The sequence below is a fragment of the Pleurodeles waltl genome, chromosome 6 (genome assembly GCF_031143425.1).
Source record: "Pleurodeles waltl isolate 20211129_DDA chromosome 6, aPleWal1.hap1.20221129, whole genome shotgun sequence".
NCBI lineage: Eukaryota > Metazoa > Chordata > Amphibia > Caudata > Salamandridae > Pleurodeles > Pleurodeles waltl.
Genome location: NC_090445.1, coordinates 1,211,180,093 through 1,211,196,673, shown reverse-complemented (window position 1 = coordinate 1,211,196,673; position 16,581 = coordinate 1,211,180,093). Strand labels below are relative to the sequence as shown.

At 44.1% G+C, this 16,581-nt stretch overlaps 1 protein-coding gene across 3 annotated transcripts in view; it reads right to left on the bottom strand.

The window, feature by feature from the left end:
- LOC138300760 (polycystin-2-like protein 1) overlaps positions 1-16,581 on the bottom strand; it is a 2,286,574-nt gene that overhangs the window by 1,392,206 nt on the left and 877,787 nt on the right. For all 3 annotated transcript variants that reach the window (XM_069240515.1, XM_069240516.1, XM_069240517.1), the window contains one exon: positions 6,470-6,698. In XM_069240515.1, the coding sequence (XP_069096616.1) occupies positions 6,470-6,698 (229 nt within the window). The remainder of the gene's footprint in view (positions 1-6,469; positions 6,699-16,581) is intronic.

Below are 16,581 nucleotides of genomic sequence, written 5' to 3'. Positions count from 1 at the left end.
CAAAGATTTATCAACTTGAGAACCTAAAGAGAGTACCTAAAATGAATGAATTACATAGACAAAAGCGGAATCATATCCTGGCATAATTGGAGACTTATTTAGAGCATTAATTCTTTCAGTGGGAGTTATTCTGAATTTTTTTTAAATGTGAAAGTTGCCCACTATTGTGGTTAACATGCTGACAAATTTTTCAGGAGCTATGATCCTGATGGATACAGAAATGGATGCTGTAAGATCTATGACTCTTCACAACTGCCTTGCGTTAGACATCCTTTCAGCAAAGGAGGGCGGAGTTTGTAAAATGCTGAACTCACAACATTGTTGCACATTTATACCTAACTATAGTAAAGAAGTTATAAGCCTTATTAATATTTTGACTAATGATAGCGCTGATTTGAAAGAGTTGAAAGAGTCTGGAGTCTGAGAAAAGGTTGGCAAAGGTTTTGCTCCTGTGGGAAATTGGCTGGGCAACCTAGGAAAATAGATAATTTTGAAAATATTACAGATAATATTATTTATTGTGACTTGTATAATTGGAGCAGAGGGAATTTATAAATTGTATCATGTGATTAAAATAAAGAAGTTGGAAAATGATCAGCGGAGGGAAGAAATTAAAATGTAAAAGTACTTTATAGAAGATTCGAAAAGGGAAAGAAGAAATAAAAGTTATAGCTTTTAGATGAACAAAAATTTTTATGGAATGATGTAAGGTTTGATGACATATTTAGTCATCAGAGGAGGGAATGTGAAAGCTGAAATAATTACTAATGATTTTAATTTGTTATGGGTTAAGAATTTGCGTAGAATCAAGCTAACATAGAAAATAATGTGTGACTTAGAAAATGTGCCCACTTGAGTGACCAAGGCAATATCACAAAATAAAATAATGGACAGAGTGTTGAAACTTTTCAAACATTCACCCCCAGTCACAGATCTGGGTTTAATCCATTTTGCTTGCCACGTCACCCCAGTTCCTAACAACTTTATTTCTAACTTTGACTTTATTGCTTACATTTCTAATGCTGAATGCACATTGCTTAGAAATCGTGCCTTAAATAGTTCAGATAGGTTAGAAGTCCTTCGTGTCTCAACCATTCCCTTTCACTGCCCCATTGCTGAAGCTGACCAGACAGATGTCCACATGACAAAGAAATCACAGCTTTGTGATCCATATGAGAAGAGGTATAACTAATGCTATTGTCCTTGATGTCAATTGTATTTTGTTTCTAGGTGCCAACCGCTACTTGATAGAGCCATAGTCTAGATATTTTCCAAATTATCTTTTGACTAAAATTGTTTTGCATGAAGCCCAAACACGTTATTCTAATCAGAAAGTTAGTTAGGGAGCGCTGGAAATGTTAACTTTACAATTAACAAAGAATTGATGTTGTTTACCTGTTGAATCTTGATATATGCATTTCTATTGTGCAGTTATTCTTGCTATTAATTTGTACTGTGACTCTTGCATACTTAATTGCTAATGCATTGGGTAAATTGAGATTCTTTAGAAGATTCAGTCAGCCACTGTTATTCATGTATGTTTATCATTTGGTTTTGAGATTAATTTACGTGACTTTGGCATTGTTAATTTAGGGAAATAAACTTTCTAACTTTTACTTAAAGGTGTGGTTATTCATGGCCAAATAGGTCAGGGTGCGTGAAGATTATTGACTCCAGAAGAGATGTTTGTTTGTGGATTATGGAAAGGGTTGTCGTTTAAAGGTGACGCTCATAGTAGAATCACTCCAAGCTTAGTCAAAAGGCCCATCAAACTTCTAATGCGCCCCCTTATGAATTAAATTATAAAAGACCAAATAATGTCAGATGCGCTCACAGCAGCACCCCACAACTGCTCTTGCCAAAGAGACCTGAAACAAAATGATGTGGTAGCCGGACTTCTTTGTGCAAGGCATGGTTGGCTTTGGCCTTTAACCGCTATCTGGATTTCAGGTACGGTAAGGGACAGATCAGGGATTCCCCTGAGAGGCTAGAAATGTGTCAGGGACACAAGGAATCACTTTTGGTCAAACAACAAACATTGGGGATTAGGGAGCTAGTGCCCCAGGCACAAGGCATACCTCCCTCGGACTTCTAACCATAATTTTGCATTTCATCTCCCTGAGAGAGCAGATCAGAGGTGTCATCCCTATCTGCATGCCCTGGGAGACCTGAAATGCCCACTGGAGACCAAGGCTAATTTTTGCGCAAGATTAAAAAATCAGATACTGCAAAGCGCAGCTTCCTGGTACAATATGGGGGTCATTACGACCCCGGTCGTCGGTGATAATGTGCCGGTAAGTACCGCCAACAGGCTGGTGACACTTACCGCCACATTATGACATTGGCGGGTTGGATGAAGCCAACTCGCCAATGTACCGCTTCGACCGCCACAGCAGTAACAGCCACCGGGATGGAGATATTCATCTCCAGCCTGGTGGCTGACATTGTGCCGCCTGAGGGATTATGACCCCGCCTACTGCCATGGCTTTCATGGTGTTTGTAACGCCACGAAAACCATGGCGGTAGGCCATATCAGTGACAGGGAATTGCTTCCCTGTCACTGATATGGGTATTCCCCACCTACCTCTCCAGTTACCCCCCCACCCTCCCCTACCTCTCCATACCCCCCAACATCCACTCCCTTTCACACACACATACATACACGCATGCATACATCCAATCACAGACACATCCGCACACACTTCCAAACACACATTCACATTTCACAACATACACGCACTCACACATCGGTACATGCACACACACATTTAACACTCAACACACACCCGCATTCACACACACATTCACACCCCCCACATACACAACACCCCCTGTCGGAGACCCGACTTACCTGGATCCAGGGGGTCCTCCGGCTGGAGACGGGAGGGGGCGCTGCTACAGCCAGCAGTGCCCGCCAGCGGAACACCGTCAGGCTGTATTATTGGTCATAATACGTCTGGCAGCGATCTACTGGCATGGCGCTGCTGGTGGTAGCAGCGCCACCTTACCGCCATGTGCCGGTATGGCCACAGCCGGATTTCCTCCCTTCTTGTGTGGAAATCCGGCTGTGGGCATAATATGGCCGAAAGGCTGGTAGCCATGGTGACTGTCTTTTGGCAGCCGTCGCCGCAGTGGTAGGTAGTTTTTAACGCCAATGTTGAAATGTGGGCCTATCTCTTTTCTGTTTTCCTTTCCCTCCTTAGAGGGCATATGGTAACAAGGCATCAATATTTCCTTCCAGTTGAGGGGAAAAAGACTGTCAGGACGCTTTGATGGAGTAAATTATTTTCAAGGCGCTACCCATTCACCATATGTAATGGAATTTCTCCCTCCTGAGGGGATGAGGGAGGGAGATCATGGTCCTGACCTGATGCCTCCTTGCCACTGACCATACTGCTGCCTTGAAGACAACTCATTCGATCTTTCAGAAATGCAGTGGAAATGTACTGATATTTAAGAGCCACCCTCTTTGGATTGCCTACGCCTGCAATCCTGTGATGAGTAATTTGGAGGTTTACAAGAGGGGCTGTCAGGTTTCCTCATTTAATGAACAGCGAGGGCACACGCTGCTTTTTCATATCTTCCTTGTCCTTGAAAAAGCACTGGTGACCCTTTGCTGCAGAGATGATGGTCCACGAAGCAATGGCTTTCAGTGGATTGAAATGGGAAGATTGGGTGTTTTTTTTTTTTTTTTTTTTTTTTTTTAAAACTATTTCTGGACCTCAGGCATTATATACAAAACAGTCATAACACACTAAAATTATTTGCTTTGGTGGATCATTGTTTTTTGTGATGAAGAATGCTTTTTGCCATTCCATTTCCACAGAATGTTGTTTTTGTTTTAATGATTAAATGAGGATTAGTAGTGGTTGTAGATAGACTCAAGAGCTCTTTGGGTTTATTTTAATATTGGGACATATTTGCAGCTTTATGTTTATGTAAGTATTCATTTTATGTGTCTATACAGTGACAAATACAAAGAAACCGAGTGTTGACAAAACAATTAAGCACTTTGCGCAACTGAACTACTTGATAAAGGAAGGGGTCTGAGACCACTCCAAAATAGCTCGTCCCTTGTTCAGTTTGAAGTTTCATTAGGCTCTAGGAACAGGTATGTCTACTGTTTGCTACTAATCCTCCGGGCTGACAAATGGCATGCGAGGGGATGGCAGACAGGAGGTTTAGCCAGAGGTGCCACTTCAATGATTCATTTTGTCTATCTCATATACACCTCCCCTGAACCATGCCAGTTCCGGAGGTTAAGCCTGGGGCATGAGAGTACCAACAACTGTGGCCAAAGTTGCACACGTTGATAAACAGACGGGCTCCGCCTGTATATTTCGTGCATTCTGTGTCCTGTCCTGCTCAAGAAACCAGGACTCAGCAAGAACACACGATTGTCCAGAGATGGCATGGCTACCAATTCATTAACTGAGATTGACAGTTACCCTTGTAACTGGTTGTTAAGGAGTTGATACACCGGAAAATGCAACATTTAAGACAGACTGGCTCGTAAACGTTTTGAGCCATTTTGGAATTTCTGGCACTATAATGAATATCAGGTGACCCCCTTTTAAACTTTTTTTTTTTTTTAAACTTAGAAGTGTTCGTGATAAATAAACAGATGCAAACTGAGTCCAGAGACTGACGCTTTGACTACCCCCAAGACAGCGGATTAAAACTTGATGCTGCTGCAACATGAAGCAGAGAAGAAAGCAAATCACTAGGAGCCCTGCCTCACTTCAGCTTAGCGTCCTATATGCATCTAAGACCAAACAGCCGTGAGGGCCTCCTGTTTCTAAATATCGCCATGGGCAGTTAAGAGACCTTGGGAGACTATTACCTTGATTCCCGAGGTAACACTAACAGATTCAGACCACCCACGGCGACGGATTCTCACCGTGGCACTAATACGGATCAGCCGTCCAAACTGACCCGTGCAATAAGGCTCCCGAACTGTGAGCAATGAAGTAAGGAAGGCTGCACAGTCCGGTACAAATACGCACCCTCTCTGATCCCTCACTCATCGCCAGGGTGGGAGGGAGGGGTAGGCTGCCCTTAATGAGAGCGCCGTATACCAAACGTACTGTGCCTTGTTTTGTTGTTTTCCACTTTTGTGCTTCGTTTTGTTGTTTTTTCCACTTGCTCAGCAGGCTGTGCTAAAAGATCTTTATCTGTGCCTCTCCCTCAGTTTTCATTCCACAGCTAGCGCGGACCGTACCATCACCTATAAGGCCAGTAATTTACCGATTTTGGGTAAGCTCCACCACAACTGCGACAACCACGGTCATGTTAACCTGATCTACTTTGGATTACCTTTATGTATTTTCTGAGAGATTTAATGCGTCACTTCACTAATGTCTCATCTGCTTGCGTGTGTCTGTTGTTCTTGTTATGCTGCACTTTCACCAACAGGCGTGATTTCGCCTTTGGCATGCATTGAATCATAAGGGCCTAATGCTTTATCATGTCTTGACTTGGGTATGACAGCCAGTATATCCTCCTCTGTTTTTTTGTTATTTCTCTTACCTCTGCCTTTGCTTTTTCCAGGCCAGATTTTAGACATATGCATGTATACCTTGCTTACAGAGGGTTACATTTTTTTTTTTTTTTAAGGGATTGGTTATTTTGGTATAAATAGCACATCCGCCTTCCCAATCACTCCTAGATCAGGTTAATTTGTCCTGATGAATTGCCCTGATCCATAGCGGCAACATGTCGACCTAAATGAAGACTATCCTTATGAGCGTTTTTGGATAATTACGCCCATACTCAGCCACTCACTGTTTGTATTCGTAACAAGAGAACCTTCACATTAAAACTCGCCTATGTACCTCTTAGTTATTTTTAATCACCTTTATACCAATCTACACATAGAGCAGCTTCACCTACACTTCACATCAGCTTCTTATCCTAAAAAGACCTCTGGCTAAATGCCCCCTTGAGGGTACCAATAAGCAAGGCAGAGCTGGCCCAACAAGGAGCCGCCCAATGATGAAGCATGACACCCATCTGGGGGTATGAGGGCTCTTGCTTCCTACCAATTAGATCCCTCGGATCTGTTTGCTCAGTTCCCTGCTGACCTACCTATGTTCTTCTTTTCTCGTACCCCAAAGGGAATTGCATACTCCTTGTGTTTAAGTATCAGGAGACACACACGTCAGCAAGGGTGCCAATGGGAGGCAGTCTTGCACTGAGTTTTTGGAGGTATAGACAAGCTTGAGTTCTCTAGCTCATGCATCGGGTCTTTTTCTGCTAAGTTGTACTACTTACATTTTTTAAACCCCAGCATGCAATATAACTTATTCCTATAAACGTATCAACACCTCAATGGATTATAAGTGTAATTGTTTTTATACAATGCATACTACCCCTGACGAGGCGTCAAATAAAAATGGTTTAAGTAAACATCAGTTTTATTAGCTAATGGTAGATCGTTTAGGAAACACAACAATGAATATAATCTTACCAATATTACAACAACATCCAGAATATTCCAGATACTGGTAAAATACTGTAGTCGGTGTATTTTCAATTCCAGGACTTCCTCCACAATGTAATAGAAGATGAACACACAAAAGATGATCTCACAAGCAATGATAAAATAGTCCCATCCAGTGACATAGCGAATAAGCTTCACAGTACGTATCTGCCATGATGGAATTGCTCCTCCGGTGGCTGGAAATTCTGTCACTAACCTTGGAATAAAAGAAATATTATTTAAATACAAAACTGTGGTGTTAAATAACATTTACATAGGATGTTAGTCTCTCATTGTCATGAAATCAGTCAGTAACATAATTTGTATAAATATAACTTTGATCCGGACACTTATTACTGGTTTCACAGGAGTCGGGTATGGTAAAATTGGATGTGACTTTACCGATACTGTGAAGTAAATCCGCTCGTGTCATGTAATTACACCCCTGCTGAATAGGAAATTACTCTGTGGGACCGAGTTATCCAGTTGTGTAGCCACACAGAATTCCCGGTCCGTGGAGTTTAACGCTTATTACATTTACCACTTACTCTGGACAGGTGATAAATGTATGCAGGCAACTGTGGGTGGGGGATGGGGAGGGAGTAGAGGAGAAGGAGAATATATTTTCTCGTGGGGGTAGGATTGTGGACGCTGCAGCAAATAGGCTTGGCTGCTAATGCAACCAAAGCCTCATGTAATTTTATTGTGCAGAATCACTGAATGGTAAAATCGAGAAAAACGGGCACACTCAAAATAAGGTGAAGTGAGATTCCATTAGGTATTTCTGCTCCACCTGACTCATAATGAGGCGCCAAGTCTAGTCTTTGACGTTCAATACCAAGTCAAATATGATGATACTTCAGTCCATATGTACTAACGTTTAATGACACATGAATTCTACCAAAATATAAAATGTAACAGGAGCCATTTGTAAATGCAACAATAATTATATTTAAATGTTTGACTAAAACTGAAATGAAGCTATCAGTTTGCTGCCCTAACGTCTATAGATATGGCTTAACACATTGGTTACTCCCTAGTAAGCAGTCAACCTACCGTTTACGGTCATAAACCCTACCAGGAGCTTTCTTGTGAGTAATTATTTTCCTACAGATGTCCACGCTACATTACTGACACTGTGAGCAGCAAGAGAAAGAATAGATCATGGTTGTTGAGAGGTAAATGTTTCTCGCATGGTGCCAGATGAGTACTTCTGCCCTGAGCCCCTCAGATATAAAGATATCTGTATCCCTGGTGCTGATTTGTATTATCATGGGCGGATCATGTGCGTACACAATGACATAGGCCTGCCTCATGATTTGAGGTCGTCTTGTACTGGTAGAGACTCCCAAAGCGCTACCCTTATGATGGTGAAAAGTTACTGCCTCTAGCACGAGTTAAGTAGCACAAGCACAGTGGTAGCACTATACACTGTAGCGATCAGTAGGAGTAAACAGGTCTTTTAACATGTCAGTGGAGTGAGGCCTAAAGGCCCATTCATGTAAAGTTCTGCTGCTGTGTGCTTAACTCACGCTTGGGCTAAATCAAGTTAGTATGTAGTGCTGTGCAGCGCATGTGCAGCTGCATGGCTGTGCTGGGTGTATGTGTGCAGACTCTAGTTTCTATATTTGGGAGACAAAGGGCTGACTAGTGGAGCATGAGGAGGTACAGGATTCTTCCAGACAGATTTGTAGATTGATGCCATCCTGAGAGCTGGGTAGGACATACAGTGGAGGAAGGAAGAGCCAGACTTTTCAGTACAATTCAAAGGGTACTATTTGATTGGAGAGGGATCCCTTGAAAGTGGTCTGGGCACATTTTAGAAAGGAGATGAGTCTTATAGTAGAATCATAAAATGTTGGGTGGAGCCCTTGGATAACTCTTTGATGCACTTATTACTGTAGATGACATTTAGGTGTGACCCTCTAGTCACTCCCATGCCGTGTGTTATGGGGCTTTCAGTTTTGGAGTTGCTCCTGCTGTGAGAAGCTGCTTTCTGGAGGAGGGTAGAGGTGTGTGCACTTCAAATAGTCATGCTCCCAACACACAAATCAAAGACTAATTTTGGTGCTTAGAATTGGACTATAAGAAGGGGACTTTGAGGTCCCTAAAATTACCAACTGCCAACCAGTCAGTCAGTCTGTATACCACGGAGGAGAAGCTCTGCGAGCCTTCTACCAGTGACCAGACATAGGGGCAAAGGTTTGCAAGTCTCCAAGCTATGTGAAGCGACATAACTCAGGGAAATCTAAAACCATCTGCTTGGGGGCATGGAGCACCAGAGCCTGTCTGCTTGCTGAGACCAGTGTACCCTGTGAGGAAGAGGTGATAGCATGGAAAGAAGGAGGTAAAGTAGGGGATATTCACTAGTGTATCCCTGTCAGGATGTCTGAGGAAGTGGCTGCTACACCGATCAGGCCTTTGCCCAGGTGGAGGCTCAGGTTGGCGACCCCATATGTCAGAAGGTGGCTGTCTTGAAGCTAGCCATTGCTGCACAGATTGTGCTGTCACTCATGTGTACGGTAAAGTAGGTGACCCCATATATGCCAGAGGGGGTGCTGTGAACATGGCAATACTGCAGTGCCGATCAGACAATCTCCCATTTTCAGAGTAAAGTTAGCAACCCTATATGTTAGAGTGGCCCTCCTTGAAGCGTGCATTAATGCTGTATTGATCCGGGTGTCACTCATGTGCTGAGTAAAGCAGGCAACTCCATATGTCAGGGAAGGGGGGGGGCTCCCATTAAGAACAATGATCATTGCCTGGTTTAGCAGACACAGAGGAAAGGACACCTTGGTGACCTGTGCATGCCTGAGTACTGATGTATCGAAACCCTAGCAATTGTCCATCTACCTGTGAGAAGGATCAGAGGAACTTACCATGTCATAGGCGAAAGCACCATGGACAACCGGCAACTGCCCCTGCAAAGCCAAGAGTGCTACTCACAGTTAGTTGCTGTTACAGACCTCTGGGACATCCGAGTCTCAAACACTCCTGGGGCCTCTGGTAGAGAAACTTCTTAAGGAACGGGTAAGACTTATTGCACGACTGCAGGGCCATGGGGAAAGTGTTCTGTCTAGTAGCTCATTTGGCACTGGGACACTTTTGACTTTGGTACAGTCAGAGTGGAACTTATGAGACTCAGACTTGTAGTGGAGCCTAACCTGAATGTAAGTTATCATGAATGGGGAATAACCATTAAAGAAAGGTAAGTACATCCTGCCTATTAAACATTAGGGTACTAACCTCAGGGGACTGTGTATATTATTTATTCATAAGCAAAAAATGAGGGACAAGGAGATTTGAAGGTCCCGTGTATATTCTCTCAAACCTACTGATACAAAACACAAATACACTGTTCCTAGTAGAGAAAGAAAACACAGGGCAACCCTTAGGTTAGAAGGTAATGCCCTCACACATCCAAATGGATGTCATGCTTCATCATCGGGCAAGCTCCTCGTCAGACCGGCACTGCAATGTCTGACAGGCACCCCTATAAGGGGGCTCTTTGCCGGAGATCTTTTCCCAGTAGCACTGTGCCGGATCAAAGAAAATAGAGTGAGTGGTGCCCAATTGCAGGCACTCACAAGTAAGGAGAGAGAAGAAATGGCAGAACACAGAAGGGTTAAAATTGGTTTAACACCCTAACTGAACACCTAATTTAATGAACGTAGAAGGGTGATGGCCACATTAAAACCTAGGAGGAGAGTGATAGATGAGGTGATGCTCAAAACACTCTCGCACTCCACTGAAAGACTAGGGATTTAAGGAATTAGCCTAAATCCTAGGGCAAGAGGTCAACATGTTTCGTGTCTGTACGGTCCAACAGGATCCACTGACACTTCATCAGGACCAAAAAATCTATCTCTGTACTTCTCCTAAAGAAAACAATATAATGACACAAATTGCCTCAACTGACAGTCACATTAATCTCCAGTCATTTACAAAAAGGCTGCACGTCAGGCTAGTCTAATGTAAGGGTCAACCTGTAGAGTGAACACAAAAGCATATACATCATGTCACATATGTAATGATACATTAAATGCACGCACAAGCAATGGGTGGCACGCAGTCTACACACAGTGGTGTCATGCTTAGTGGTAGTGTATGTAATCAAAGTGTAAAGGCTTACCGTCCCATCAGTAAGATCGGACATCATAGTAAAACATGTGCCCAGAGGAGAGAAATATCACTAAAAAGACATGGCATAAAATGTATAAGTTGAGGAATACTCATAATGTCAATGGAAATATCCAACCCCGATCGTAGGAAAAGCAGGGGTCTGGATATATACACAAATGCTCGGGACGGCTATCTGCTGTATGTTTGTTCTCCTACTTACTAAGTTTCAAAACTGGTCTCTTTAATACATTTCTATGAATGTCCTTGTGATGCGATATCGCCGCATACTCTAAGCCTGATTGTTTTTGACTGCAATTTGCAACATGCATTGTTTATTGAACCGATTATCTAGCATTTGACTAAGCTGCATTTATAATTGATATCATGATGAGTCATATGAGCATTTGTGTTTATATCCAGACCCCTGCTTTCCCTACGATCGGGGTTGGCTATTTCCATTGATATTATGAGTATTCCTCAACTTGTACATTTTATGCCATGTCTTTTTAGTGATATTTCTCTCCTCTGGGCACGTGTTTTACTATGATGTCCGATCTTACTGATGGGACGGTAAGCCTTCACACTTTGATTACATACACTACCACTGTGTGTGCACTGCGTGCCACCCATTGTTTGTGCGTGCATTTAATGTATCATTACATATGTGACATGATGTATAAGCTTTTGTGTTCACTCTATAGGTTGACCCTTATATTAGACTAGCCTGATGTGCAGCCATTTTGTAAGTGACTGGAGTTTAATGTGACTGTCAGTTGAGGCAATTTGTGTCATTATATTGTTTTCTTTAGGTGAAGTACAGAGATATATTTTTTGGTCCTGATGAAGTGTTGGTGGATCCTGTTGGACCGTACAGACACGAAACATGTTGACCTCTTGCCCTAGGATTTAGGCTAATTCCTTAAATCCCTAGTCTTTCAGTGGAGTGCGAGAGTGTTTTGAGCATCACCTCATCTATCACTCTCCTCCTAGGTTTTAATGTGGCCATCACCCTTCTACGTTCATTAAATTAGGTGTTCCGTTAGGGTGTTGAACCAATTTTAACCCTTCTGTGTTCTGCCATTACTCTCTCCTTACTTGTGGGTGCCTGCAATTGGGCACCACTCGCTCTATTTTCTTTGATCCGGCACAGTGCTACTGGGAAAAGATCTCCGGAAAAGAGCCCCCTTATAGGGGTGCCCGTCAGACATTGCAGCGCCAGTCTGACGAGGAGCTTGCCCGGTGATGAAGCATGACATCCATTTGGATGTGTGAGGGCATTAGCTTCTAACCTAAGGGTTGCCCTGTGTTTTCTTTCTTTACTGGGAACAGTGTATTCGTGTTTTGTATTATTATTTATTCATGCCATATTTTACATTGTGTACATATAACAATAGTCCTTTTTCCATAAAAATAAATATTTGACTGGGCAATCATTTATTGCTGCTATTGAACGTATTTTGAGTTGTGAGCCTACGTTCACCTCCTGCATCTAAACACCAAGAAGCCTTGGACTGCTTGACCTGTGCTACCACAGAGTTAAGTGCTGAAGGGGTTCTTGTCCCAGTTGCTCAGGAACAATAGTAAGTCAGGGCCTCAGACATCAGGAGTAAAAAGCTGCAATCCCCACAGTTGGGCCCAGTAGTTTCTGCCTGTCCCAAAACCCCCTGAAATAGGCTCTTACAAAGGTCATCTCAACTTCTCCGCAAACTACTAGGGCTCAGGAATAAACCCACCTGGAAGCCAAATTTCTCCTTCCATGAACAGATCAGTGAGGAAGGAGTGGGAGTAGACTGCGGTTTTAAGGGGTGACAAATGTGTTATGAAGTCTTGCCATACTCAAACATATTGTAAGAGGCTGGCCTGGTTTGTAGTGGGTACTAAAGGTACTTACACCATATACCAGGTCCAGTTATACCTTATTAGTGAAATGTAGTCAGTGTCTAGCAGCCAGGCTGTCTAGCAGTAGCTGTAGCTGAGCAGCCAAGGCTGATCTAGGAGACATGCAAATCTCTTGCAATACCACTATAGTCACACAGTACTCACACACACACAAAAGAATATACTCAGTATTACAAAAATAAAGGTGTTTTATTTTTAGTGACACAATGGCAAAAATAGCTTAGAGACTATACTCCCTTAGGAGGTAAGTAATATACACAGTTTATACACTAGAATGCAGAAATAGCTGTAAAACAGTTAGAAAACAGTGCAAATAGTGAAAATCACAGTAGGTTGCAACAGGCCTAGGCGGGAACACAAACCATATGCTAAAATAGTGGAATGCAAAAGTCGGATTCCCACCGAGGCAAGTGTAGTGTGTAGAGGGGCTCTGCGAGCGTATGAAAACACAAAAGCTAAGTGATAGAACCCACCCCAGAGCCCAGGAATGCCAGAGTAAATCACAGTAAGTTTCCTGAAACACACAAGAAGTCGTGATAGAAGATTATGCAAGAAACTGAAGAGACTGCAAGACACCAACAATGGATTCCTGGACCTAAAGACCTGTGGAAGAAGGGGACCAAGTCCTAGAAGCACTGAAGAGTCCAGGGAGAACAGGAGTCCCTGCTAACCCAGTTGAAGGTGCAAAAGAAGAACCACCTGTGAGAAGACAAACTCAGTTATGCACCCAAGAAGAAAGATGCGGGTTCCTGGTTGGTACAGAAGATGTCCCACGCTGATGGATGATTGCAGTCTTGTCTGGTTGGCAACTGCAAGTCACGCCGTTCATGAGGAGTTAAGCTCTTACCTCCACCAAAGTTGGACAGCTGAACGTTGGGACTGTTGGGGACACGGCAGTCCTCCACCTGTGTTGCTGGATCCACGCTCCTCTTCTGGAGAGGGTACCCACGCCACTGGTCATCGTTGGAGAGAGGTGCCTGCTGAAGCAGGGAAGTGACTCCGTCACTCCACTGGAGATTCCTTTGGTTCTTCTGGTGCAGGCTGAAGACAGGCAGTCCTCGGGGATGCACAACCTGGAAACTGTTGCAGTTGCTGGCAGGAGCTGAAGTTACAATGTTGCAGAAGTCGTCTTTGCTTCTTTGTTGCTGTTTTTAGAGTTCCTGGAGGGTTCAGCTGCAGTTCCCTCGATAGAGGATGAAGTAAAGGCTGCAGAGGATTCCTGCTGGAGTCTTGCAATCCAAATCTGAAGAAACACCCAGAGGAGAGACCCTAATAGCCCTCAAAGTGGGATTGGTCACCTAACCAGGTAAGCACCTACCAGGGGAGGTCGCTGACATCACCTGCTGGCACTGGGCACTCGGATGCTCCCAGAGTGCCCCACCACCTTGGAATCCAACATGGCAAAACCCAGGGTCACTCTGGAGGAGCTATAGGCACCACCCCTGGGAAGGTGATGGACAGGGGAGTAGTCACTCCCCTTTCCTTTGTCCAGTTTCGGGCCAGAGCAGGGACTGAGGGTCCCTGAACCGGTGTAGACTGGATTATGCAAGGAGGGCACCATCTCTGCCCTTCAAAGCATTTCCAGAGGCTCTGGGAGGCTACCCATCCCATGCCTGTAACACCTATTTCCAAAGGGAAACACCCCTCTCTCAGAGGAAATCCTTTGTTCTGCCTTTCTGGGCTTGAGCTGCTCAAGCAACAGGAGGGCAGAAACCTGTCTGTGAGGTGGCAGCAGCTGGGGCTGCCTGGAAAATCTCAGAAGGCTGGCATGGCAGGACTGAGGGTCCACTGTGGAGCCCCCAGAGTGCATGGGATTGTACAACCAATACTAGAATCAGTATTGGGGTACAATTCCCAGTAGTTAGACACCTTATATGACCATATTCCGGGTTACCATTGTGAGGCTGGACATAAGTATTGACCTATGTCCAGTGCACGCCTAAAATAGCATCCACACACTCATGAAGTCTGGTAAAATGGCCTTGACAACGTTGGGGTACCTCTGCTAGTGCAGGGGTACCCTCACACACAGGTACTTTGCACCTAGACTTCAGGGTTGGGAGATCTGACATACAGGTGACTAAGTGACTTGGTGCAGTGAAAATGGCTGTGAAATAGTGCATACACTATTTCACACAGGCTGCAATGGCAGTCCTGTAGAAGCCTTTGCATAGGCTCTCTATGGGTGGCAAAACTAATGCCGCAGCCCATTGGGATCCCCTGGAACCCCAATACCCTGGGTACCTAGGTACCATATTCTAGGGACTTATAAGGGAGGACCAGTATGCCAATTTGGGTTACCAGTATGTAAGGACATATTTGGAACCAGAGAGAGCATGAGCACTGGGGTCCTGGTTAGCAGGGCTCCAGTGACAATTTAGAAAACAGTGAAACATACTGACAAGCAAGCTATAAACACAATGACATCAGGAAGAACCTGGGGGGTAACATGCCAAAAAGAGGGTACTTTATTACACACACACCCAAACAAGGGAAAATCAGGCTAACCTTGCCCAGACGAGTCTTCATTGTCAAGGTGGAACTCTCTGGAGAGTCCATCTGCATTGGAGTGTTTACTCCCAGGTCTATGTTCCACTATAAAATCCATCCCCTGTAGGGAAATGGCCACCTCAACATTTTAGGGCTTTGACCTTTCATTTGTTTTAACCATAAGAGAAGTTTGTGGTCTGTTTGAACAATGAAGTGAATCCCAAACAATAGGGTCTTAGCTTCTTCAGGGCCCAGACCACAGCAAAGGCCTCTCTGTGGCTGCCCAACACTTTTCTCTAGGAGTCAAACTTCTACTAATAAAAGCAACAGATTAATCCTGGCCCTCTGAGTTTAGTTCTGATAATATTGCCCCAGCCCCTACATCAGAAGCATCTGTCTGGACAATAAACTTCTTAGAATAAGTTGGGCTTTTCAGGACAGGTGCATTACACATAGCCTGCTTAAGCTCCTCAAAACCTTTTTGACAGCCTGCTGTCCATAATAGCTTCTTGGGCATTTTCTTGGAAGCAAGATCATTAAGAGGTGCAACAATGGAGCCATCATTCTTAATGAACCTCCTGTAGTACCAGTGAGACCACGAAAGGCTCTGACCTGGGTCTGAGTAGTAGGGGGAGACCAGTCTAAAATAGTCTGGATCTTCCCCTGCAGTGGTTCAATCTGTTCCCCACCACCTATGTGTCCCAGATAAACCACCTTCCCCTGCCCTTTCTGGCATTTTGACGCCTTAATAGTGAGGTCTGCCTTTTGCAGTGCCTTCAAAACTTTCCACGGGTGGACCAGGTGGTCATCCCAGGTGGCGCTGAATACAGCAATATCCTCTAGATATGCTTCACAGAAATCTTCCAGACCTTGGGGGAATGTATTCACCAGCCTTTCGAAAGTATCAGGTGCTTTCTTCAAGCCAACGAACATTACTGTCAATTGGTAATGCCCTCCAATGGTAGAGAATGCAGTCTTAGGTTTAGCATCTTCTGATAGCTTGATCTGCCCATACCCTGCAGTCAAGTCAAAAGTGCTCAGATACTTGGCAGATGCCAGTGTATCTATCAGCTCCTCAGCCCTGGGTATAGGGTGAGCATCAGTCTTGGTGACTGTATTGAGCCCTCTGTAATCAACACAAAACCTCATCTCCCTTTTCCCATTTTGAGAATGAGGCTTTGGTACTAGCACCACTGGGCTGGCCCAGGGGCTATCTGAGTGCTCAGTCACTCCTAAGTCCAATATCTTCTGATTTGAAGCAGTCCCTGACATGGTCAGGCTGTCTATAAATCTTACTTTTGACAAGCAAACTGTCTCCAGCATTTATGGTGTATTCACACCAAGTGATCTGACCAGGTGTCAGAGAAAAGAGGTCAGAAAATGGAACTAGGAGGTCCTTTTGCTCGGCTGTAAGGCAGTCTGCAAAGATAACTCCTTCCACTGAGCCATCGGCTGCAGTGTTGGAGAAGAGGTCATGGAGAGTGTCACTCTCTTTCTTGTCAGCGGCCATGTGTAGGGACAAATGTGCCCTATCTTAGTAGGGTTTTAGGCGGTTCTCATGAAGTGCTCTTAGAGGATTTGTAGGAGTG